This window comes from Stigmatopora argus, chromosome 13, assembly GCF_051989625.1.
Source record: "Stigmatopora argus isolate UIUO_Sarg chromosome 13, RoL_Sarg_1.0, whole genome shotgun sequence".
NCBI classification, from domain to species: Eukaryota; Metazoa; Chordata; class Actinopteri; order Syngnathiformes; family Syngnathidae; genus Stigmatopora; species Stigmatopora argus.
The window spans coordinates 16702583-16729618 of NC_135399.1; the positions used below are offsets into that span (position 1 = coordinate 16702583).

Genomic DNA, 27036 nt, shown 5'->3' on the forward strand with positions numbered 1-27036 from the left:
GATATGCTGGTTTTTGTACCAGAAAGACCAGTACTACACACAAAATATCCCAAAAGGTTCTCCTCAGTTGTACAAATCATTCAAATACTGCGTAATTCAAATTTTCTACAAATAACCACATTGTAGTACATCATTTCTTACCTTTGTAATGAATTAAAAACCATTTCAATTCTGCACCAGCCTTCACATTCACTTTGCAGGAAGGTATGTGAAGAAGACTGCGATAGTTTACTTACTAAATTACAAAAAAAAGAGCAAAAACACTTCCTGTAACCTTTAGACAAATTTGTAGTATCGAAACACAAGTGTATGCTGCTGCCTAGTGGTCAAAACCTGAAAAAAAAAAAAGCAAATGACATCTCTGTAGAATAAGAAACATTTTTCAGACTAGTTTTTTTTATTATACCTTTTCGATAATGTAAATACAACCAGAGAAGTAAATAAAAGCTAATGGAAAAACCTAAATTATTTTTTTAAAGAAATGATTAATATATACTAACTTAGTTAGTCTAACTAGAATTTTTCCTCAACATAGCAACATTGTGACTTTTCCCCTTTAAATGTTAATTAACTACAGCATAATAAAAAAAAACAAAATAAATAAATAAAAGATGTGTCTTTGAGTACTGTTATACTATCTAAGTCTCTACCTGATGTAGTCTTTTTTATTAGTGTCTGTATTTGAGTCATCTGTACAATTAATTGCATTCCAATGTATCCCAAAGAAATAGTGGAAAAACTCAAAGACACACCTAGGAGTCTTTGCGCAGAAAATATATTTCCCTCTTTAGGACCTGGCGGACGTCCCCGGTGGGCTCCACGAGCGGGGGCCCCTCGGCCCCCCTCGTCCCCCTCACACCGCTCACTTGTTGCGGTTCCTTGGTGCGTCCACTGGAGGATCCGCGAGAGGGGACATTTGTGCACCGTCCAAAGTCCATGTTGCGTCTTCTCGGCTCGGGTGCAGCTCAAGAGAGATGATATTGAGGTACAGCACGATCAAAGCTTACAACTTTTCTGTATGGAAATTATAAACTTTTTTTCTTCTTCTTCTGACTGGCGTCTCGCAGGTGTTCCTCAGGGTTGGAGCGCTTTTTGTGCTGCCTCCTCGTTTTGGCAAGCCGGGCTGCAACCCAGTGGCCAGGTAAGAGGACCATTGCTGTCTAATGTCATATAAAACATAGTTTTACCATCCTTATTGAAAACAGACAAACTATTGTCATTATTATCAAGCAAAGAAAGGTCAATAACATGACTAACAGCAATTTTAGACCTTACTTAGTGTTTAATTAGCCCCAACTGAGACATCCTTAACATTACTCACTTAATGATTGACACGTCTTAAAATGTGCATACAGTCTTTATGATGAATTTGCGCTGTGTTGACAGGAAACTGTTCACACATTAGTAATTCATGTACATTTATTAATATGTTCCTGATGAATGGACTGACTCAGGATAAATAGATTTAAATGTTTCATCACATTATGAAGGCTTACAATGATGAGTAAAGCCATTTTTTTTGTTTCATTCCACTTGGAAGCATTAAAAAATGTCTATTTGATCATAAGTTCATCATTTTTATAGCTGTTCTTTTACTCCAAAGTCTTTAAATCCACTTCATATGACAATGGCATGTTGGTTCTAATTCGAACCACAGTCTGTCTAAGCATGGAGTAAAAGAAAGCGGAAACACAAAAGAAATAATGAATGAAAGAATCCGCTCATGTCATTGAATAATTGATCTGTGGCCCACCGATGTTTTGTTGCACTGTCAGCTGATAGGCAGACGAAATCGAGAGGGTGTTGATTAATAAGTAATTGACTTTATGGCTGAAAATGCCCCAAAGTCGCAAAATTGCTTTAATTTGTGTTAACGCCTCCTTGAAATTTTCATCTTAAACACAAATGAGCTCAAATATCGTAACGGGGTCTCAAAAATCTATTTAACAGTTAAAATACCATGATGTATGTTTACTAAACTACCACCTGTAAACGTCTATGCACCCGTAGTATTCCATTTTAAGAATAAATATGGGCTAGCATGCATAAGGTTAAGTGTGAGTGTGTGTCGTGGTTGCATTATTCTTTGGGTTGAAGAGCTGTTGACTGCATGCGACATGCTTGAATTAGGGTCTAATTCATTCCCAGTCCCCGGCTGGGTCAGGAATCCCTATTGTCATGTGATCTTTGACATGCACCCAGCGGTGGTTTTGCCTGAAGGGAAGCAAAATGAGGATGGGGGTAGGGGTTAAAGCTTGCTTGTAAGGGGACACCCCGCTGGGCCATTTAATGGCTGAATTAGATGCCACATTAAAAATCACTCTTGGCTTCTGGGGTGTCCTTTTTGGGGGGGGCGGCAGGAGCACAGAAGAGCTATTTGAAACAATTAAACACGGTCCAAGACTGAGGACTCTAGATCACAGTTTAGGCCTCCTCAAAAGAAAATGTGAAAATTATGGGTAAAATGCTGCCTGTATTTGTCTCAATTTCTTTAAAAAATAATTAAATATAAAACACATTACAAGTGAAGTTCATTGCTGAAAAGCAAACCTTTGAAATAATTAAATAATTTTTTTTTGTCTGACAAGGATTAACTACTAAAAATTGGATTAACCGATTCTGATTATTTCATTAAAAAGCAAATTAACACATTTCTACACTGTTACTTAAACTTTCTTCCAACCTAAATCACATTACACCAACATTGTTATAGTCCATGCATGTGAATAAATGATCAGAATTGTTGATTAAAATCATGCCTGTCGAATTCTGAGCTCTACTAAGGAGCAATTGATTTACTTTAGTGTTATATTGTGCAGTAAAATGTATGTCTGGAATGTAATTTTGTTGCACAATGACAAATAAAGTTGTCCAAAAAAAAAGCTGCAGTGTGACCTAATAAAGCCACACCTGTGCCTACTTGTCAATCAGAGCTCAGAAAAAAAATGGCCATGCAGAGCAGGATTTCATTAAACCTGATGATATATACGTTGCATGAATCTAGAAAAACATCCAATTATTAGGTAGAATTATAGGTCTTGGATTACCCAAAGAAACCCAACACAAAGAGCAAACTGTAAGTTATTGAATTATTTTATGATATATAAAAGAAATGAAGCAATGGCAGGTTAAATGTTTATTTAATCATAGATCCCAATGCAGAGGCTTTTTTCTCAGCAAAAAAACATAATCACAACATTAATGTCGAGATACTTTCAATAAGTAGCATATATTACTTTGTTGGATTGTTTCCAAAGCAGATTGTTTGAAAGCATGTTGCAGAGAAATAAATACAGGCACGATCATGATTAATGATCATATTTTGGAATGGGGCTGCTGATATGTTTAAACACAGGTAGATGGTGTTATGATTGTAAAGATTTATTAGGCCGATCCTGTTCAGATCAGTAGTTTTTTGGATCAATCCACAACTGAAATAAATGGGCCGGCTGTACATAGATTCTGTTGACTCAGTCAACCTTGTGATGTCTAATCCCTGGATTTGCTTCTCAGTAAACCCATTTATTCACGATCGACCATCTCACGAGGTGACGTCTGTGTCCCACGTATATTTGATTGAGGTGATTAAAAGTCTATCCTGTTTTGGGAAGATGGCTTCTATCTCGGAAGCCTCGGGGTGGCCGTCTTTGGAATTGCGGGTGGGGGTCATTTCAAGTGTCAAGTGGCCTCCACCTCTCTTATTGGCTCACTTTTCTCTGCATTTGCACAACCTTAAAGCAAGGGATTAACAGTCCCTGTTTCCATGCGCCCGGCGGTTCAATCCCAGACTTCTTTTGTGTGTGTCACTCACTAAGAGTGAAGTAAATTAACTCCTGATGGTTCAGAAGTCTTCTGCATTTATTGCCTTTTGATTGATATCTATAGATGCTTATCTAAAGACTGTGCATCTGTGACTTGCAAAAAAAACGACAACCACACGTTAACAGAATTTACAGAGGCAACAAAGCACTCTTTGAGAGTTTCTATGTGTTTGATTTAGTTTAGCTTTGAGTTGTACGTGTTCTGGTGAACACATCCTGCTTGAGTTACTTCATTTGAGCCATCTGGGTTTTGTTTCTGAACCTCTGGATCGATTCAGGACACCCAAAACCATGGCTTGGTTTCAACCCCCCTGTCTGGTAACACACACACAGACTGTTTAAGTTAGGAGTCCACGTAAATGAAGGAAACATTTAGAGAAAGCTTGGTTGTTTATCACTCGTTTTCTTTTTCCTGGTGCTCATTTATGTAGAAAAGTTGATAAATATACCACATTATAACCTGCACAAAGGGACAGAATATGGAAAAATGACATTTCTAATTGCTTGTGTACAAATATTTTGGTCACTAGTTAGTTCCCCCCCATTGAGTTTAGTTAATTACACAACCAAGTCAATCATCCTGCCCTAATTTACATAATAAGCACCCCACATTTAGTGTTTACATTTAATGTTAGTCAAAAAATAAATGGTAAATAAACATTTCTTTTGAACATCAGGTTACATTTTCCTCTAAGTTAGCCATATTGAATTCTGCTTGACTTAAAATTTGGAAAAAAAACAAGATAAATGGAATAAATAGGGAAAATTATAATTCCTATGTTCTTCAACATGAAAAAAAAAAAACCTCAAAGGTAATTTTTTAAGTAAAAATATAATTTTAAAAAACTGCCTCCGCAGGGATGAGACCCTTGAAATGTCCATTTTCAATAAATATTAATTTACAGTGACATTATATCAACATACAGTTATCAGCATGAAGCTAGGAGGTGCTCAAAAAATGAAACAAATTGTATATTTTTATACACGGCATGTTCAAAGCACCGTCTGTTTGCTCCAAAAAGTAACGTTTTTTGTTTTTTGTCAGGGACATGTCATTACGACACCTGGGAAGTGTTTTGAAAAGTTGTGAAGCAAAAAAGCACAATATGTCTCATTTAATAAGCGACAGCTGTTATTTGTATTTTTACGTGCTTCCAGTGGCGTTTCAGGTGCTCTCGTCCTCTTGTTTCTCATGTTGGCCCTGATGTCGAAACGCCAGTTTTCCAGCGTCAAAACACAGAGCTACCATCCCATAATTGCTACTTGCGTTGCAAGGAGCGACGGTCCGTCCGCGTGGCCTCTTGTTCAACACGACCAAGTGTCTCCGTCTCACTGCTAATGGCACAGCGAGTGTTCTCTCAGCTCTCAGCACTTCTTTCTTGCTTGTGTCCAACCCCCCACTTATCTTCTTGTCTTTCCCAGCCACAAATACAGTCATGCTTAGTACAAGTGTGACATCTGACTTTTCTGCGTGTTTCTCCGGAAAAATGTCCCCAAAAAAGCAAAACAACCTTTGCTCGCAAACGTTTGGTCGCCCGGACGTTTGGTCGCCCGGGTGAATATAATTATGAGAGCTGGTTTCAACAGTGGATATTTAGATATTAAACTCTCTCTCATGAATATAATTTTGAGAGCTGGTTTCAACAGTGGATATTTAGATATTAAACTCTCTCTCATGAATATAATTTTGAGAGCTGGTTTCAACAGTGGATATTTAGATATTAAACTCTCTCTCATGAATATAATTTTGAGAGCTGGTTTCAACAGTAAACTCTCTGTCATGTTGTCAAACGTCCGGGCGACCAAACGTCCGGGCGACCAAACGTCCGGGCGACCAAACGTCCGGGCGACCAAACGTCCGAGTACCCAAGGAGACATCCCATCATAGCTAAAGGCAAATTAGAGTGTTCAAAAAGCCTAGCATGGATGTTATTTTTTAGAACGTGGGAGGAAACCGGAATACCTGAAGAAAACCCACGCAAGGCTAGCGAGACCATACAAACTCCACATAGTAAGGACCAACCTGGGATTGAACCCACCACCCCAGAACTGCGATGCCGACGTGCTAACCACTCGCCTGCCGAAATAATTGACTTATACATACTACATGTAATATAATATTGTGTGGAGGGTAGAACAAATAGGTGGCATTTTAATTTGTTTTGACGGGTATTGATTATTTTGAATGCAAGTTGTTGTTTTTAGGGCTATTATTTCACTGCGTGGTCAGTTCTTAACCAGTGTTGTGGGTTACCCCGACGACCAGGTGCATATTTTTCCTCCACAAGAACACATTTTAGCTGTTGCGGGAGGAAACTGGATCTCTCGACTTGGCACTTTGTCCCCGGTCTATCGCTTGGGGGAATGTTCTCGTCTTTAGCGACTGCCTGTTGAACACATGACACGGAACAGGATACCAGAACTCCACTCTTTTACATGTTCCTGAGAACCATATGGGTCTCGATTCGCCATATTTGGATAAACTTTGTCACATTTCACTGAGATTTACTTGTGCTTTAAAGCATATTTCAAGTGTCAGATGCCAACGCTGGTCAATGGAAGCCAAAGTAATGCACTCAATGCATTTTAAAAATAAATGATTGAATGAATGGGCCATTGAAGAATTCACGAGGCCTCCCCTGGGAATGCTTTTGTCCATTTTAAACTTCACTTGGTGTTACGTATCCCTCCTTTTTTTGCCCTCCACTCCGTCTTATCTGGCGATTGACTCTGGCGAGTGGCGGGCCAACTTTCAAAGCGTCCGCGGATTCCGGTCATTCAGCTGTCCCTCAAGAGTCGCAATGTCTGTGAGGCACTTTGCTGGGTTTTTTCTTCCTTTTCTTGGCAAATCTCACACTGTGGGGGTGTGAATTGAGGAGAAGCCCATGGGCTGGACAGATTACCATCAAGTCCACAGCTCATGGGACAAAAGGGGGATTTTCTGGAATTTACTCCTCGGGTTTGGTGCTGTTGGAAGCATTGCTTGGGTAATGGAAAGGACACTTTTGATGGAGGTCCCCAATCCCACTGGGGTATCTGTCCGTAAAATTTCATGCAATAAAATATTATATATCATCATAATAAACCAAATGCACCTCTAATTTCATAAAATCCTCCTTTCGATACGATTGTAATGTTTGAAATCCAACACCCCTGCATGAGTCATGCAAAAATAGGTCTTTATTTTTTTTTAATTCATCAAAACATTGCCTTTAACTTCAAAATATTCCAATTTTATCTTGTAAAATGCCGACTTTAGTCTAAGAACAACTCTTAGTTTACCAAAAATAGGAATTTTGTTATGTTAAAGTAGATTTATAATCTCAAAAGTAAAAAAAAACAATATTCCTCTTAACCATTTTCAACCAAATAGGTCTTCTCTTTTTTTATTCATCAAAACATTGCCTTTAACTTCAAAATATTCAAATTTTATCTTGTAAAATGCCGACTTTAGTCTAAGAACAACTCTTAGTTTACCAAAAATAGGAATTTTGTTATGTTAAAGTAGATTTATAATCTCAAAAGTAAAAAAAAACAATATTCCTCTTAACCATTTTCAACCAAATAGGTCTTCTCTTTTTTTATTCATCAAAACATTGCCTTTAACTTCAAAATATTCAAATTTTATCTTGTAAAATGCCGACTTTAGTCTAAGAACAACTCTTAGTTTACCAAAAATAGGAATTTTGTTATGTTAAAGTAGATTTATTATCTCAAAAGTAAAAAAAAACAATATTCCTCTTAACCATTTTCAACCAAATAGGTCTTCTCTTTTTTATTCATCAAAACATGGCCTTTTATCTTCAAAATATTCCAATTTTAAACTTACTAAATTTACTTGTAAAATACTGACTTTAGTCTCAGAACAATTCTTAGTTTACCAATAGTAGGAATTTTGTTATGTTTAAGTTGATTTATAATCTTGGAACTCAACATAAACAATATTCCTCTTAACCATTTTCAACCAAATAGGTCTTCTCTCTTTTTTTATTCATCAAAACATGGCCTTTAACTTCAAAATAATCCAATTTTATCTTGTAAAACACCGACTTTAGTCTCAGAACAACTCGTAGTTTACCAAAAAAAAATTTTTTTTAAATGTTAAAGTAGATTTATTTGAAACTCAAAAAAAAATAATATTCTTCTTAACCATTTTCCTGGAACACAAATGTCTTTTTGTCTTTTATGTGAACTGTCAAGTTGCGAAATCTCCAAGGCTCTTGTGGTTTCTTTCTTTTTCTTTTTATCTACCAAAGATAAGTAATGCACCCTGGGGGGAAAAAGTGCTGAGTCTTCATTTCTCCCCCTCAAATACACGCCTCTGTTGCTCATAACTTGTAATTGTTGTATGAATCGTAATTTTTGCAGACAATAAAGGGTGCCCTCTATTCACTCTGTCGTCGCTTTGGGCCAGGTGGCACCGTGCCATCCATTGAGAGCTTTAGATAGAGGGAGGGGGGTGAATAGGTCATGAGGACATTAAATATTTAAAGGTCTACTGGGAGATTTGCGGGGGCCATTTATCTGCGGAGGCAAAGTATTTTATCCGTAGGAGAGGTGGACCGCACTGAATTATCTCCTTCGCAGGACATTAGAGAGATGGGAAATGCGCATGGAAGTCTGTCACTGTCATGGTGGACGGACCCCCGTGGTTTCATGGCTTGTACGAGTTTGCTCTCTGGATTTATTGCAATTTGTTTCCTGGAATGTGAATGCAGAAAACAGAACAGGAGCATAACATTCATTTGGGACTGTAAAAGTCCTCTTTGAGTTTGATTTTTGCACCCATATTGACCAGTTTTATCCACTTAAGGAGTGTTGAAGCCAGGACTTGACTGTGAGGAAAACTATTTTTTGTTGTATTTTGTCACAATTTTGAAGTATTAAGTACGTTCCAAATGAATCCCAAGTTACCGTTGCAAGAATACATTGGGTCAAGTCGACTTTTCACTAAATTCCAAGCAAGTCAGGTCAAGTCACTACTCAGGCTAAGCAAGTCAAGTTCTGCTTTTTTATCCACACATGGCATCAGACACTTTGCTTTCAGATTCTGTACACATTTTAGTTTGCTGCTGACATGAAGCATAAATTGTCTAGCTGACCAGCTAAGACCAAGCGTCTCTATAGATTTGATCAAAACATAATTGTTGAGTCCAAGTAGGATCAGTCTTCCTTAATCTACTGGTGGGTTATCAAAAACATATACTAGTCTTGTAGTTTAAATACCAAGACAAGGCTTTAAAAAGTTTTGAGCCAAGGCGACTTAAGTCTGACTTGAGTCGCGACCTCATCTAGAACGCCGACCCATAAACCCGCTTTTTGGATTACATCATTCACATTCCCCTCATCCCGTTTGTTAAGAAGTTACAGTCCTTGGAGAATGATTTCATCCTGTTTGCTCACAAGTTGGCCTTTTTTTTGAGAATAGCCTTCTTTGTGTAACACCTGTGGGAAAGAATACCTTTCGCGCTTCACTAGGGTGGAGCTCTTTCACTCCCTTTTGGACCCGTGACCCAATATTTCCATAGCCATGTGCAAGTATGTCACTTAAGTAAGCCGCTGCATTGTTTATTGTCACAGTTAGTGTATCTTTTTCAAGATACCGGCCCCCGACGTCCCCGTATTTCTCTTTTAGCTGGTTCACTAAGTTCAATGGAAAATCAGGTTGCCGCAGCAAAGCCCCCTCACGTGGATTAGAACATGCCTGTGCTTGGTTTAAGCTGCAACAGAGGAAGAGTATGATTTGATTTTTTTTTTTTTTTTGGTGCCCAAAAGAAGGGGCTGGGGGTGGGGTTGAACAAATGGCGGCACCCTGCACTCTAATCTTCTCTGTACTAATTGACAGCCCTGATATTGTCTGGTGGATGAAAGGCCTCTTTGTCACACTCGCTTCTCTTCATCTTCTGTATCCCGGCGGGCCTCTGATATGGTCATTGGAATAACCTCACCTTGTGGCGTCCATTGTTTTCATTTATAGAAAGAGATTAAAGTGTCAAGTGAAGGTGAAGCAAATTAACCGCTACGGACGTGTAGCAGGTTAGTTTCGCGCTCGGCATTCCCTCGGAAGTTCTAGAGCGAGGGTCTCCAAACCGGTCCTCAAAGGTCATGGATCCTGGTTTTTCATTGGGTCATTGATTTAACCAATGAGGTTGAGCAATTCGCTTAGAATAACTTTTGATTTTTTTGCTCAATGATTTTTTTTAAATGGAGTGCCCTTGTAATTTTTGTTTTGAAAGTGTTGTATTTAGTTTCAATGATTTGGGAGGATACACTGCCCTCAGGTGGGAACATTGAATATGTCATCTACCATGGCAGCATCGAGAATATATATTATTGCCATCATAAACAATTATTTCGTTGTCTATTAAAATTCTTCTTGTTATTCGACGAGTCGATTTAATCAGTGGATTTATCATTTAATTAAATATTCTGACTACCATTTGACATTTTATGCATGGCACACCCCTAAATCAGTTTCATAAACGTGAAATTAATACAAGAGCTACTGAATAATAGTACTTTGTAAGCTAAATATTGATCATGTGATTAAATGATAGTTTTGTTTCACAAATAGCCGCAAGGTCTTTTTTTTTTTTCAAATGGTGGGTCAATAAATTGTCCCGCATGAGTGGCAGGAGAATGTAAAGAATGTTGCTACCCTGGGAACTTTGTCAGTGGACATTTTACGTGGCAAAGTGGAGGGCCTCTATTTTATTAGATATGAGCACGTCTTGGAATGTGACCAAGACGTGCCTTTTTGATTTATGAAGCCAACAAGCTGGAGCAGGTCGAGGACGACTCATTAGCTTTTGTAACCTGTGACACACGTTTGGCTTTTGGCAAAATAAGTCTGTTTTTTATTTATTTTATTTAGAATAGGACAAGAGACACTGTTATATTTACGTTACCTACCTTGGGCACTAATAGCACACTTCACATCCTAGTTGACATTGCTGGTTTTTGGGGAGGAGAGTTTTTATGTCATCCAAATGCTAAGCATGCCTATCGTAACCATGACGTCTTGGGCCAATATGAAAAAGAAAATATATATATATACTCACGGTAGTTAACTTTCTGTCCCCTTTAGGAGCCCATAAACTTCCAATTATATTTTCACTCATGTAATATCTTGTCTTTTGTCTCTAATTACCATACTTATGCGAATAAACCACTTTGCGGCATCCCAATTCCCAAAATTGAATACCCACATAAATACATCAACGAATGCGCTCTAAGGTCCCAATTATTTTTATAGCAGGAGTTTAATTCCATTTTCCATAAACCTCCCAATGGCAATGACTGATTGCTCTTATTATTCGCTTTTTCATATTGGGGTTGTTCTTAATTCAGGATAATTTGGAAAAAAAAATCTGAAAAAAAGGCCTACTCAACATGAGGAATCTCAATCATCTTTGCATAAGTCTATAATTTATGACTGTTCTAAAAATGACTACCAAGATCGCCAAAGAACTTCACCTGTAAATATGTCAGTTGTCTTACCTTATTTGTCAGTGAATTTTCACTGTTATCCCTAAAATGTATTTAGCTTGACACACTCAGAAAAACTACTTGTGACACACTACGTTTTGTACTTTGTGAAGTCAAGAATGTTACATATAATATCGATCAAGACTGTTTGAGAACTGTATCAGTCTGTTTCACATGACACATTCTTAAATTCCCTGAAAGTTCAACCCTAATTATGACCACTGATAAAGGATCAGACGTATCTGACAATCGAATATCAGTCATGGGGTTTGCATCCGTTTTTTTTGTGCCAGTTTACGAGCTTTGGCTTCTTCCCAGCTTCTAAACCCATAAAAACCTTCTCCACACTTAAGTGCCTTTTTAGCGCTGTCACTGTGTGTTTTTAAAGACTCGCCTGTTGCAAGTTACACGCAACGAGCAAGCTCATATCCTTTACAATCCTTGGAATATAGTATGTTTTTTTTCTTGTAGTTGTTTTAGCCAATGCTGGTAAATGCAAAGATAATTTCTTTAAGCGCAATGAGCTAAGGGTTATCCCACTTGGGGAGTGCCAGTTTTGTTATTTGGATTTATATACTTAAATATGAAGTGTCCCATTGTGGGATGGCATTGATGGATTGGGATTTCGCCCTCCGGACCGCTGCACCATGTTTATCCTGAGGGCAAGGTCAATTTCTTACTTCCCCCACCCTTGAAAATCCGAGTTTTAAGCTCAAAGCGTGTGTCTACAGCTCAAATTGGTAGAAAAAACAACCCCCAAATCCTAAAAAAAATGACATGCGTCTTCAAAAACTGTGTACCAAAGGTTTACCTTGCAACAAACTGATTCTTGAAGAACTTGAGTTTCAATATGGAATGATGGAAAACTCATTTTTTCGTAAGTACTAGTTGATTTTGATTGGATGTTTGTACTGTGGGTTGCCTTTTTATTTAGCACATTCCTAATGTGCATTCCACCTTGCAATTCTGTCCTTAAAGTTGAGCAGCACAGACAGATTTCTCCACTGTTACCTAATCAGACCTGGACTGGAAAAAGCACTGATTTATATTAAAGATGGATTAGCGTTAGACTTTTTTTTGTTCTGAGAAGAGGAGGAAGAAGGAATATTATTATTACTATTATTGTTTTTTAAATCTCTTGGAGTACTCGTTGGCAAATTCAGAAATGTTTCCTATTTTTCTTTGGCCTCTTGGGGGTTTAGGTCTGGGGAAGTGTTTTTTTCCTGTGTTTTTTTTCCTGTCATCCATTGAACTGAAATGGTAAAAAAAAATATAACTATATTCACAGTCTGTTATTACAGAACATAGTTTTTTTTTCATAAATGATCTCCCAACCAGCTGGCATCACATATTTGGGAAAAAAAAAGTCATTCATTCTTCTTCTGTTTCACTTCTCTTCTCACAAATTTGCTCTGCACAGATTTAAGCATTGGATTAGAAGAAAAAAAAATACCATCACCTAATCTTGAGTTTTTGAAGGTGGGCAGGGTTGCGCCAAAGACTGGATTCCACAGACAAAAAAAGGGAGGGGACGGAGTCGCCACATTCATTTGTGCATGCAAATGTAGCGACTGGCTTACTTCTCTCGATCAACTTCTGACTCCATCCTTGCTTCCCGTCACTAATCTAAATGGCCCTAAGCTCCGTTGGCTGGTTCTGAAATGAAAGGGGGGTCGGTGGACACACACAGACAGTCAGTCAGTCAAGTCGAGTCGCCTTGGTGAATAGTCACAGCTTGCGGAGAATGCCCCGCCACAGACAATAGTCGTAGATCCCTTTTAACCTAGCGGTCAAATGAAACACAGATCAACTCAGAACTGTGTTTTGCTACTGGCAGACATTTTCCACGAGGGACATGCATATATCTGAGTGACCATTGCTGCTGGGAGAACATTAAGATTTCACGGTCCCTGCTGTGAAGGGGTTGTCGGCTAAAAGTGCTCGACTGAGGCTCTCGTTATGTCGCGATTCGATTAGCGATGCGTATTAAGCCGTCGCCGTTACATAGTACTTGTCTTTTATGGTTTGAGGCTTTTTTTGTTTACTGTCGCAAATGGCATCGTGGGAGAGAAACCCGAAAACTAATTTGAATTTCTCGATCATCGCTAGCCCCGTAGAGCTTGACTTTTACTACTATATATTTTACTGTGGATAAATGAGGCATTTGAGGTATTGCCCAGCTAGTCTGTGAAATTCAAGATTTTGAATCTTTGTAATAACAAACGGTGTCTGCGGATGGCACTGTTGCTTCACTTTGAATTTGAGATGAACTAGAATAAATGCAAAAAATTGGAAATTTCTTCTTGTATCATCAATTATGAGAGTAATCATAGAAGTGGAATTTGTATGTTTTTTTTTTTATGTTACGCAAAGATATTTGACAGAAAATAAATGAATGACTCCGCCGGTAAAGTTAAGGATTCTAGAATGAAGGGACAAGGAAGGTTAATTATTAGGAAGTGAAAAATGATCACCTAAGCAGTGGATCTTGTAAAAGTAGCCTTTCTTTAGAAAACAAGGTTTTGTGAACACTTCCAAAAGTGTCAAAACTTTTTTACACAGTGTGTTGAATGTGACATCGTGAAAAAAGTGAACAACGGATGCACGGTCGTGGCAAATTGTAGGTAGCAATTTCCTGGTAGCTTGATGTTACTTCCTCATTCACTTGAGTATCCCAACATGAGCCTCTTAAGTTTCCTCATGTTTGATGTGAGGGAATGAAAGGGTGCAGCCATCCCATCTTGTCATTCATCTACACGCTCACCGTGTGTGTGTTTAAGTGTTCCTCCACACCCACCAAACCACCGAGACCTGCTCATAAACGTTAACTTCCACAAGACAGAAAGACAAATAATGGGTAGAAGTAACGAGAGCAGGTATTCATTCAGTTGTCCAGACTTGGACGCCCCACCCGCACTTTAAAGGGTGCCAACGTACCGAGATGAAACCGTCCGTCCTTGAGCTTGCTTTCTGTTTTTGTTGCTGTTCCCTTTTGTAGGCTTTCAAAGATGTATTAAGAATTGTTTTACTTTTGCTAGATTCATAAATTGACTCGACAGTCCTTTTGGTAGCGTCTGGCCTTGGATTGTTTATGAAACAAACAAATGATAGGATCCCTTGTTTTCATTGCGGTAAACTCACGATGCAGGAAATCTTCCAATGTCTGTTGAAATGTTTATGGACGTGTGGTGACTCCTCGCTAGGACCATCTTTCTTTCCTCCTACTCTCTCGACAATGTTTTTATTTTTTAGTGCGTCATGAAAGTTTACAGATGTGAAGTCAATCACACCCACTTTCCAAATTGCCTTCTTCCTTTCCTCAAAACCCAAAGGTATCATTTTAAGCGAACCCCCACCCACCCTGAACATTCCCATCTGTTGCGTAGGCAAGTGACAAAGTCCCTGGTTCCCTTTATTTGGTTGACATTTGGATATCTAGTCTAATTAAACCCATATAATTTGACCTCAAACTTGTCAGTAGCCTTACAATAAATTGAATGTGAATCTTGAATATGTGCGATGTATAATGTCAAGACTTATTGGTTGACCAACATGATAAATCCACAGGACACCAGGTTAAACTTTGGTCAAGGGTGCTGATTCAGATATCTTTGTGGAGTTGAAACACATAGTGATGAAGAGTGAGATGAATTTAGTGGTAATAGTAGCGGTTAGTACAGTAGTTTGGTTCTCAATCTTTGACAATGCTAAAAAACATTCATGTTGAATTCATTGAAACGTCTCGATGGACCCTTAAGTCTGAATTTGTGCCTTGTGATTGGCTGATAGCAAACTTGGATAGGCTATCACTAACCCATGAACCCAAAGACAAAAGTTATAGAAAATGGCCAGATTAATGTTGGTGTTTCAGTGATCTTTGTGTTCTTCGGAACGACATTTTTACGTGTTCAACGGCAAACAGCAATTCTTATCTTCATTTTCTTCAAATGTTGATCTCGTTCCAATGAGCACGTTAAGACACATCTTAGTAATCAGTGTTCTTCCTCCTAAGAAAGACCTGCTGAAATCAAAGAACATTTCTTTTTTTAAGTTCCCCATTTGTTGACTTTTAATGAGGTTCCGTGTACCTCGCGGCTCTAAATCGAACATCTTGCCTTGACATGTTTTTTTCCGGAGTACAAAATCATGTCAGGGAAATGTTAAGTAATGTCTGCGGCTACACCGCAAAACAAGGCTCGTTTAAACGAATGCGTTATTTATTCTCTTATTGCAAACGTCAAACCCAGCTTTCTATAAATGCAAACACACAGAAAATGTAAATGCGACTTGTAGGAATGTCCATAAGATGCAAAAGGAGAGCCCGTAAGATCGGAAGGAAAAGTGGAAATGTATGCAAATCCCCTTCAGCAGGAACTCCTTCTTTTGCATTCGTTCACCAAAAGGCAACATCTGGCTTTCCTCTCCATCTGTTTTTACGAAATATCCTATTTATCAGTGCCGTTGCTGATTCATGCCATTAAACTGCGGCGCAATTGGTTACTCATCTCTGCACGCAACTGGGAATGGAAATAAACTGTCTGACATCCATTTTAGCCTGCGATGAATGACAACATTTTGTATGCCTTTTTTTTTGTCTTTCTCATCATTCCACTTCACAACTAAAAAGATCAATCCCTCTTAAGATGTGAAGACATCCAATTTTGACAAAAGGATGCTTCTTTGTACTCATGCCAACATTCCCAGCCCGTCGGCATTGACTGTTTCAGTACGCGGGTTTGAAACCTTCACTGTGTGTGACAGGAAATTCTCAATCATGTGGTTCGTGAGCACAAATAGCCCCTTTCTCATCGAGTCTCGCCAGTTATATACATAAACAAGTCAGACTTTTGATGCTTTATCGTGTTAATTGCGCTGCCATGACGGCATGGATGTCTTCCTATTCATACAAGGGTCCGCTCTTTAGACATGAAAGGGGGATTTTAATAAACATGGCCCCTAATGTACCCGAACAGAATCTGGCATGAGCCATATTTCTCATGCTGTTTCTTTCTTTCCCCCTGGGAGTGTCTAATTGGGGGAATGAGGATTTAAAAAATAAATACGCTCACCACTGTGGGGAGCAATACAGTAAATGTTATGACGCAGTGTTATTTTTTTAAATGTAAAGTTTGGGTATAAGTTCAAAGGAAGACTCAAATGGGAACTTGAATACAATTCCTCTTTTGAAATGTTGGCCTTTCCACCGAAAACAACCCTTTTGGAACGTATTTATATTTTCTTATTTATTCATGCGAACAGTAAACTTACAAATTCCCTTCAAGGTTTGTTTGTATACTAAAGTTTTGTTTGAGCCTGCTTTGGAAGTGGAAACTTTATACAAAACAAAAAAGTGCTGTACAAAAAACACCTAAATTTCTCCATATTTTAGATATCAACAGCTAAATACAATGTAATGTCATGTATTTTTTGGCCCCTGGAGAAAACCCACGGAAGCCCAGGGGAGAACATGCATACTCCACATAGGTGGACTGACATGGGATCGAACCCGCGACCTGTGAGTCGACGTGCTAACCACTCGTCCACTGATTCGACTGTTTGTAATCAGGAAAAAAAACTTCCCTTTTTTGCCCCTCGTCAATTTCAGTCAATAGTTTTTTAGCTTTCTGCCTCCCTTCCGTTAAATGGTGCTAATCCTCCAAAATCAACAGTTTGTAACGCTGAACTTAACTTTCAGGAAGCGAGTACGACAGCGTTGTCATCATCCGCTAAAGCGAACAAAACGCTCGCTGAAAGGTCAGGACGTACGATCGGAAAACGACTGGCCATTTTAATCCAACAAGTCAACACCATTATCAAGATGTTTATTAACATCAGTTGTAAATATTGCTAATATCTTGTTTTCTCGTTCCTTGGTGCACTTAAACATTCTGGCGTCCATCTGGCCCGGGAGGTCATCTAATTGCCGCTTGTGGTCAAAAGGCATTTTGCTCAGTTAATTCCTTTTGACATATTTATGGCCTGATAAAATACCGGTCTTGGCTTTTGGCCCGCAAACCAGAACTTGCGGCCTCTCTTTCAAGTCTGCAGAAGGATGAGGTTTAGACTTGTCTGTTTGCGCCGGTACTCGAGTCACCTCACGGCGACGTTGTTGCGTTTGAACGTCACAGGGACAAATATTGAGGCGGGATATTGCTTGAGAATGCTCAGCTGAAATAAGGATCTTTTCACCTCTTTTTTAAATAAAACCACTTGTAATTTGTCAAGAATGTTCTCCTGTCACTCACATATTCCCTCTAATCCAGATTTTTCTCCCGTCTGGTATTTGGCGCCCAAATGGTGACCCAGCGGTCAAAAGGCAACTTTCTTTGACCTCTGACCTCCTGGCTTCAGCTAACTCGTCGGTTGTTTATCACAATTCCAATCAAATAGGGAAAATTGTCGTTGATCTCGTCAGGCTAATTTGCATACCAGATGGGGAATAGAAATATCGAGATATGAATGGATGAATGAAAAAAACTTGAATGTAATATTAAAACTACCTGAAAACTAGCAGGATTTTTGAATGCGTCATTCCAACCCAGCGTTTTCTTAACCTTGCGCTTATTTGACAATGAGTGTCTGGATTCCAGGTGTGGGCGAGTCCATTGCCGCGGGTTGGAAACGCAGGTAAATGATTTGTTAAAAATGTGTAACCCTGAGCTCGAGAGTTCAAGCACTCAAATGTCAGACTGATTTGAAAAGAATTTGCAGCATGCACGATCAAACCAAGATATTATTGGAAGACGTTCACAAGTGACATGCTAAAATAAGCATGGGATTTGTGGGATGATGCGGATTTTAAACAAAGAACACGCAATGCGATGGTGCGGGAGTTCTGGTTGCCAGATGAACTGTTTGAAAATTAGAGTTTAATATGTGCTACAACTTAAAACCACTTTAATGGAGTGTGCTACAAGTGTGTGAGTAGAAGTTGAAGTGAACTTGTTCTAAAGTGCCACTAGGAGGGGTCTTATCTCAACTTTTTTACCGGGACCAGCAGGTTTTTTTTTTGTAAATGTGTACCGTATTTTGCCGTTTAATATACCCGGGTATATTAAATGATTTTTGCTTTTTTGAGCCTCCCGTTTGTGCGCCATTTAATATACCCCTGCCGTTTAATATACCCGGATATATTAAACGGCAACTCCGCTTTTTTGGCAAGATTTGTATGATGTTCATGGGGGCATAATGATAGATACTTAAGTTCATTGAAATTCCAAGTCAGATTTTATTCAGCAGGAAGTAGTTTTAACCTGAGCAGTAAGTAGTTTTAGTCTGCAAAACGTTGATGCACCCCGCCACGGCATAAAAAGTGCGTAGTGGATCGTACCTTCCCGTTTGTGCGCCATTTAATATACCCATGCCGTTTAATATACCCGGGTATATTAAATGGGGCGGGGGTATATTAAACAGCAAGTTCATATTGGTCCAGTTTGGTTTATTTTAGGAGACATTCAAGGATATTTTGGAGTTTTGTGCAGACAACCCAAAATGGAGTTGTAGTAGTCTACGTAATTTAATACGATACCGTGTCATTTCTGCAAGAAAGGACTTTTAAGGATTTAACCTGTCAAGCGGTGTCATTGAGGAAACCTGAAACCCGCGGCGCATGTGTTTGCAGTTTCCTTTGTGGCGTGACATCATCACGCAGGTGCAAGCCAACAACCGTGCTCTAGTAGCGACCGCCATCACGAGCATCCGTACACTGTCGTACATTTATCTCGGCACTGATCCCTAACTGAAGGATTTTTCAGATTTTCGGTTTATGGCAACAGATGACATCCATAAACTATACTTAAGCACGATTTGTGTCTTATCGGGATTTTCGATAGTGTTTTATCTGCCGCTTGGCGTTGACAGGCCCTCGTGTTTGATTTTCCCCAGGTGTGTTTTTGTTTGGAGACCACCACCTGAACCAATTTGCTCTTTGGCGTGCAGCGAGCAGGAAAAAAAATGCAAGATAGCACGACTTTGAGGAACTCTTGTAACTGTCGCAACAACCAACATGAAGCCATGGTTTTTTATGTTGCAAATTCTCAACATTTTCACACATTTCTTTTTCTAAATTTTACTCATTTTGCCAGACTTGGTGGGGTTATATACTGTGTTTTACAAGTTTTATGTGGCTTGGTGTTGGCCAGTAGAGGGAAGTATACTCCCATTTTCTGTTATGGCAAGCATTGACTTTGGCCTAGTGCTTCATTTTTTATATATTTTTTTGCCCTAGGCTAGCAGGTTCCGACTTTTTATTGCAGCATTAGTGAAAACCCACATCACACAATAAGTGAACAAAAATGTCATGCAAAAAAACATGTTTGAATATTAATGACCTCATTGTAACGAACTTTCCAATTTAAATGCGGACTGCTTTAGTTAAATACAAATGTTAAAATAATTTATGAATGGTAGAAGTTAGGGCATTATAAAATTAACTCCCTGTTATGTGTCTTGCATTGATAGATGGAGGATCATTTTTATTGACACAATGAAGGCCTTTGCGAAAGTGGCATTGTAGAGTTCTTTCATTTCCAACATGACTGTTGCAAATAAAATTAAGAAATAAAAACTAGTAACACTGCATGGTAGGGCTCAGAAAAATATTGTGCTTGTCCATCATCTCTCTTGAAGGCAGCAGGTGTTGCTTAGGCAAACATCCTCTTGTCATGTTACATTACATACTTCAGCCAATCAACTTATGTCTTCAGTGTTCTTTGACGACTCTTTCCGAACACCGAATGGGTTTGTTGTTCTGAAAATGACGCAAGCGTGCATTTTTTTGTGAACATTTTCCACTCGTTGTCTGGCAGCCGCCATGTTGTACTACCGTGTCATGTTAGTGTGTCATTAATGTGAAGGGTGAAATGACAATTTGTCTGATTTCAAGCCTATCATTTATTTTTTCTGCTAATGCCCCTTTTTCAAGATTCCGTAATTGATGGCGTTGAAACCCTCAGACGGCACCCCGTTCATTTTCATGCACTGTGCACCGCGGGCTGCATATTCCCTGTTGTTATGGAATGTGTCTTACTCACACTGACAGCCAAGCTGTTGCTGCTTGTCTGAGCAGGAGTGTGTGTTTTTTGTGTGTTTTTGTGTGTGTGTGTGATGGGGGACCCTGGGGGCTCCATTTCTTTCCAACAGGACGCTTGATTATTCCATGAAAAAGCCTAAAAGGCTCAGTTTAGTGGTTTCCAAGGGCAATGCCCCGGGGAACTGGCTAATGAGAAAAGGGCTAATGACTAATCGGTCATTCATTTGCAACAAGTTGTCCACGCTTGGTTAGTTCTTTTAAACTCCTTATTACCTGTTTTCTTTCCATGAATAATATTTATTTTAAGTCATTTGAGATGGATTTAAAGCCCAGTATGGGCTCAGAGTCTATGTCTGGGGTACAAATTGGCTTTATTGAACTTGCGTGGTCTGATGCAAAGATGCGCTCGGTCAGGGGTGTGCAAATTTTTCTCTCCGAAAGTCGTTTTTAGAAAAATCAGAGGCTCCGATGGCCAACTTGAAATCCTACCACTTTAGAAAAGGGTAGAAAATTGTTTTTATTTTTTAGGTATTGACTTTTGAGCTGCTGTTGGCTGCGGTTTTCACATTATCTGTAAAGTTGGTCTTACTTTTTGGTATATTTATATTTAAAAAATGAGCATCACGGCAACATCTGCTAGCTTTCTATATGTGTACAATGTTGATAAAAGTGCTAGAGCACCTGTGTCAAAGTGGCGGCCCGGGGGCCAAATCTGGCCCACCGCATCATTTTGTGTGGCCCGGGAAAGTAAATCAAGAGTGCCGACTTTCTGTTTTAGGATCAAATTAAAATGAAAAGTATAGATGTATATTAAATTTCCTGATTTTCCCCCTTTTAAATGAATAATTGTCATTTTTTAATCCATATTTTTCTGTGTTTTTAGTTCAAAAATCATTTTGTAAAATCTAAAAATATATTTAAAAAAGCTAAAGTAAACATTGTTTTAGATCTATAAAAAAACTGAATGTTCAGGGCTTTTAATCCAGTTCTTTTAATCCATTTATAAAAAATATATCTAAATATTATATCTAAAATGGTCCGGCCCACGTGAAATCAAGTTGACGTTAAAGAGGCCCGTGAACCAACCCGAGTCTGACACCCCTGCGTTAGAGCAGGGGTAGGGAACCTATGGTTCGGGAGCCACATATGGCTCTTTTGATGGGTGCATATGGCTCTCCGCTAACCTGCGAGATAAACTATGGAAACTGCTGGTGAGAAAGCGCTGGAATAGGAGCGTTACGTTGGTATTATGGCATTGACACTACGACAATATTTTTTTTTCATTACACTCTTCGGCATGGATACAACGTAACAATGTTGTCAAAAGAATTCAAAGACTTTTTGTACTTTAAAAGTGGTGAAGTGACTAAAAAAGGCACACATTTTCATGTATGTTGGGGTTTAAATTTGGAGCATGGCTCTCAAGGATTAACATTTTCAAAATATGAATTTTTTGATGGCTCTTTCCATCAAAAAGGTTCCCGACCCCTGCGTTAGAGGATAATGCATGCAATCCAAGGGGCTCCTGTGAGAAAGCGCCTTCCTTTCCCATTCTGATAGCGGTGACCTTTTGAACTCGATCCCCCACGCCAACCCCCCACCACGTCCCTTTGTGACACGTTCACTCACTGGTGCTTTAATAGACTTCATTTATTCAGATGCTTGGTTGCTCCACTGCTGGATGCCACTAGGGGGTTGCTGATTATTGTACTGAGGCAGGTGAGCACCACATTTGGACTTCAAGCATATGGTCCAAAAAGCTTGTGGAGATGTGGATGTTTCCTCTTGGCCTCAGCTGTCCGCAGCGTGACTCTAGTTTGACTTTTGTTTGTGTGCGTGTCAGTGTGTCCACATGTCTTGCAGACATATCCAAAGTCACGAATTTCTGTTCGCAAGGGTCCTCGGACCTTGTAAAGCCGCCAAACACGGTGGGTGACTCGCGGCCAGAGGTCGTTGACCCCGGCTTGCTGAAAAAACACGGGTGACGCTGTAGGGGGTATCACCCTGCTGCATCCTTGACACCAACGTTTTTGTATTTTCAATCTGCGTAACCTCTCTCTCTGTTCATGTGTCTGTGTTTGGACAGGAGTTATACTTGCCCAATTGAGAACTTTACAGCTGCAGTGACTTAAAGGAGCGAGCCCCCACCGTTTTTTTGGAGTGGCTGAAAGGCCTTTGCAGTTTTCCATCATGCCACAGTGTGGCGCTAAAGCCCTAGTTCCTAAGAAAGTAGTACCTTATGTGACTTAAGCAAGTTGACCGAAAAGACGAATGTTATTTTGTTAAAGGGCAAAGTTCGGTGATTGGAAATGATATGGAATACATGATGATGACCGATAACTAAATAAGGCGTCGCTTAATATTATTGTAACAGTGTCATCGTTATTTTCTATTTCCATGCAAGGGAAAGTTGATTTCAGCGTTGTTGGAATGATTAATACCCTTAAATCATTATTAGTAATATTTAATTAAAATTGGAAAACATCTTTCAACATAACTGCTTACAAACTTGCAAGGAAAATCACTCCCAACGCGTCTTCGTTCGCAAGAGGATTCTGACGAGCGGCATACTCTTCGGTCCATTTAGCGGCACATAACCAAAACATTCAAAGGTAATCTGATTTAAACAATTGCATAAGCAAAAACAACTGTCTCAACTGTTTTGAACAATTGTATAAGCTTAACCGAATAACATCATAAAGGTTATAAAAACAACTGTCACAACAATCTGTTTTTATCGGACCACCTGCGTAAGAATTTGCACAATAAGCATAAAAAGTGACCCGAGCGGATCATAAATCAAAACAACGGTATTAGAATTTGCACCAATAGGCAGAATAATTTCTTTATAAGGTAAACAGAGCAACAGTATATTTGAACAATAATGCGAGTATTCTCGGAAGTTTGATTCGATTTATAGCCATCTGCAGGATTCCGCGACAAAGCAGTTTAAGAGTCCTTGTAGATCATCCGTCTGGCCTGGAACTTGTTGTCCTGTTCAGTCCATAGTTATGAAAACAATTGACTGGCCCCGACAGGAAGACTGGGGGAAAGTGCACTCGGTCCAAACAGTATGGCACAAATTAAATTATAGCTTCATTACCTATTAATTCCAAATGAACATATAGTAACATCCCAGAATCAACCCAACAAGCATTTTTCACCTAAAATTCTTGATTTCTCGGTTGGTCAAAGACAGAAGCAACTGTTTTGACCTCTAACAAAAAATTAAATGACTCCTCATGAAAAAGAGAAACACATTTTTAACCATTTTTTGTCTGCATATGAAGTAGTATATGACCCAAATAGACCGTAGTGAATAAAGTGTAAAATGAGACGGTGTGGTTGACCCTTGCTGGTTGATCGTAGTGAGCTTCTGTTGTTTGCCGTAATTAGCCAGTCATTCATTCCTATTCAGAGTCTTAGCCAGCAGGTCTTAAGTTTCATTCTTTTGTCTGCGTCTTGTGAAGTCAGACACCGCCGAGGCTTGGAATTTCAATCCCCATCTCCAGACCTCTTAACATCTTCACAGAAGATTTCAAGTACACATCAACAGCTCATAATAATTGGAAAATGGGCCCATGATAGTGTCATGAAATTATATACAAAGCAAACAACCGCTAAACTCCCAGGTGGCACATTTAAATCGCTTTAAAGGACCGGTTTAAAATCAATAAAAATAAATCCATTAAACATTGCAAGAAAGTCGTCCCATTTGAAAACCTTTTTCAGCAGGCCATAAGCATTTGAACTCATTTAAAAGACAGACCGTGAGAAAAAAAAGGCATTGTGAACAAGAGTTGTATGGACATGCGACATGCTGGCACATGAACCAATTACTCTTTAGCCAAACTCTCACTGAGCCATGACAACCCCCAGTTTAATGTTTTCAAGGTGGGGGGGGGAAGGTGTCTCAAACTGTGACGGAGGACAGTAAAACATTGTCTTTTTTCTAGCATCGACACACGAGGGACATTTCAAGTGTTTCCAAGCCGCAATTACCTCTTTCAGTCCCAAATGCCGCACTCAAAAACAGGAAATCCTCAACTTATGTCGCTGTAATTGCTCGGCTGCTCCGTAATAGACTTGAAAGGGATGTTGGACAGAGGCGCTCTTTTGTCAAAATCTTTAGGTGTTTTCCAAGTGGTGCTAAAGAAAGGAAAAAAAGTGAGGTGTGTGGATCAACGCTGTTTCAAATGGGCAAACCATTTAAATGGCATTAGCTACTGTCAACAATAATTCCAACCCGAGATTTTGGGTTTAAGTCTGAGCTTGTAAGACAAAAAAGGACTTTTCTGATAAAACTATTGTTCTAAAACAGTTTAGAAAATTGACTGGCCATAAAAAGGCCTTGATGCTCTGTTAGTTTCATCATTTTTCCACTTGTTGTTGTTGTTGTTTCTTGTTTCAAGATTGTTGACAATTTCATTTAAGTAAAATAACTGGTAAATTTAATTCAAAATTGTTGGGTCACCGAATAATGTGACATTCAAATTGCTACAGACGTGGTAGAAAATTCATTATATTAATTTAACATGAAGGGCTTTTCCAAATTCAAAACATTTTATTATCACGAGTCTCATTCATTTTTGGCATGATCTGTCTCATGATTTCTTTCAAGTATATGAATAGAATTAAAGTATGTGTGATCTCGTGCTTAAAAATTAAGCTCAGTTCTTTGCCTGGCTAGAATATACTCTTGCTTCGTTCTCCGTGAAACATACATTCACTCGACTTATCAGATTTTATTATTTTTTTAATTATTAAACTCCAAATTCCTTTCTATTCTTACCAAACCTAAATTTATATGATCGTCTGAATACATTCCCTCATCAACCCACGCTGACAGAGTAAAAATGGAAACTTTACAACTTGCCATTCTGAAAATGCTCCCTTGTTCATAGCAACAATGATGTCATTCACGTTAACAATGGCGGTACACATTTCCAACCTGTACTTAGATGTATGGAAAGTCTTGCTCCAACTGGTTGCAACTCATTTTAAGGGTCTCTGTCAACTCATCCCAGTGGCTCGACAAGAAACCAGTCTGGACAAGAAAGCAAGACCTGACTATGTGACATTCGAACCCTTAAAACACGGGTAGGTAACCTATGGCTCGGTAGCCATATGTGGCTCTTTCCATGGGTGCATATGGCTCTCCACTAACCTGTGAGGTAAAATAGGTAAATCACTGGTGATAAAGCTGAGTCCCGAACCCACTAATAGAGCGTCACTGTGGTGTTGACACTACCTCTACCACCACTTTAATCATAATTTTGTTTTTTATTACTCTTCTGCATGCATGATATCATTGATACTGATTTATTAGCAGCATAACAATGTTGTCAAGAGAATTTGGAGACTTTTTGTACTTCAAAAGTGGTGAAATGACCCAAAAATAAATCACACATTTTGATGTATTTTTACTTTTCAATTCTGAGAATGGCTCTCAAAAAATAACATTAGAAAATAGGAATTGTTCATGGCTCTCTCTGTCAAAAAGGTTCCCGACCCCTGCCTTAAAACATGAATGGCAATTGTATATATAACGGATCCAATGATTATTTCATTATAAGTATACCAAAATTGGTGAGCATTCGTGTAAAGTGTGATCCATGAAAACTTTCTTACTATATGATGACAACTCTTCCTGCAAAGTGGGTATGCGTTTCCTTTGACTGGCTATCTTGAAAAATAAGAAACGAATCACGTGATCCACGTGATTCGTTTCTTATTTTTCTTATTTTTCAAGATAGCCAGTCAAAGGAAACGCATACCCACTTTGCAGGAAGAGTTGTCATCATATAAGAAAGTTTTCATCCATTTGTTTTAACAAAGGGAGGACGAGGAGTAGAGAGAGGAAATATGGTAGCCAATGAGCATCACAACTCCTCCTGTTTTCTCCCCCCCGGACTATTTTGAATGGGTGCGCTTGTCGCTTGTCTTCTCCGCATAGTAGTGTGTGAAGACACCGTGTGTGTAAGTGTGTGTTTGTGTAGTGTCTGCCAGGGCATGTAACAGTTCACTCAGGGAGTCTGATGAGCAAACAGGTGGTTTTGCTCGACCAGGTTACCAAGATGAGGAGCTATTGGAAAATTTTGTTTTTGTCCATCCTTTGCGTGGGCTACTCTGATGCTTGGTTTTGGCCCTGGACTGGGACCACCATTCCGGCCCCATTGGCGGATGGTGAGGGGTCCGGCAGTCCCACGGGTAGTGGGGAGACGACGACCGAGGGTGTTTCAAGCTCTGGACCAGAGGTCATTGAGGATAGGATTGGTCAGGAACGTTTTGGGCCGACTCGGCCAGGGACTACTGAAGCTTTTCAACTGGCGATGGTAACCACGCCCACAGTGGAGATCCAACAGACATCATCTGGCACAACCGAGATTTCAACAAGCACAAGTAATCCTGGTAACCAAACATCTCCACCAAAAGGTATGGGTCCTCCCGGATCTGGTCTTGAAGGTCTTTCGGGAAACGGTTCAGAAGTCGGTTCTCCATTTGGATGGCCTGATTCGGGTCTTTTGACTGAAACTGGATTTGCAACTTACGATGAAATTAGAGAGGGATCTGGATCGGGAAGCCCACTATCTCTGTTGGAAAAAACCCCAAACTCGTTAGCGTCTAGTGGCCTTCAGAGTTTTGATGATGGGGGCAGCGTACTTTCGAATGTTAATGACGAGAAGGTTCTAAACG

General features: G+C 39.3%; 1 protein-coding gene across 1 annotated transcript in view; it reads left to right on the forward strand.

Moving 5' to 3' along the window:
* The first annotated feature begins 871 nt into the window (after positions 1–871).
* The window catches only part of col18a1a (collagen type XVIII alpha 1 chain a), a 43831-nt gene continuing 17666 nt past the window's right edge, over positions 872–27036 (forward strand). The window contains exons 1-2 of the mRNA XM_077617491.1: positions 872–985; positions 1068–1141. Coding sequence (XP_077473617.1) covers positions 975–985; positions 1068–1141 — 85 coding nt within the window. The 5' untranslated portion in view covers positions 872–974. The remainder of the gene's footprint in view (positions 986–1067; positions 1142–27036) is intronic.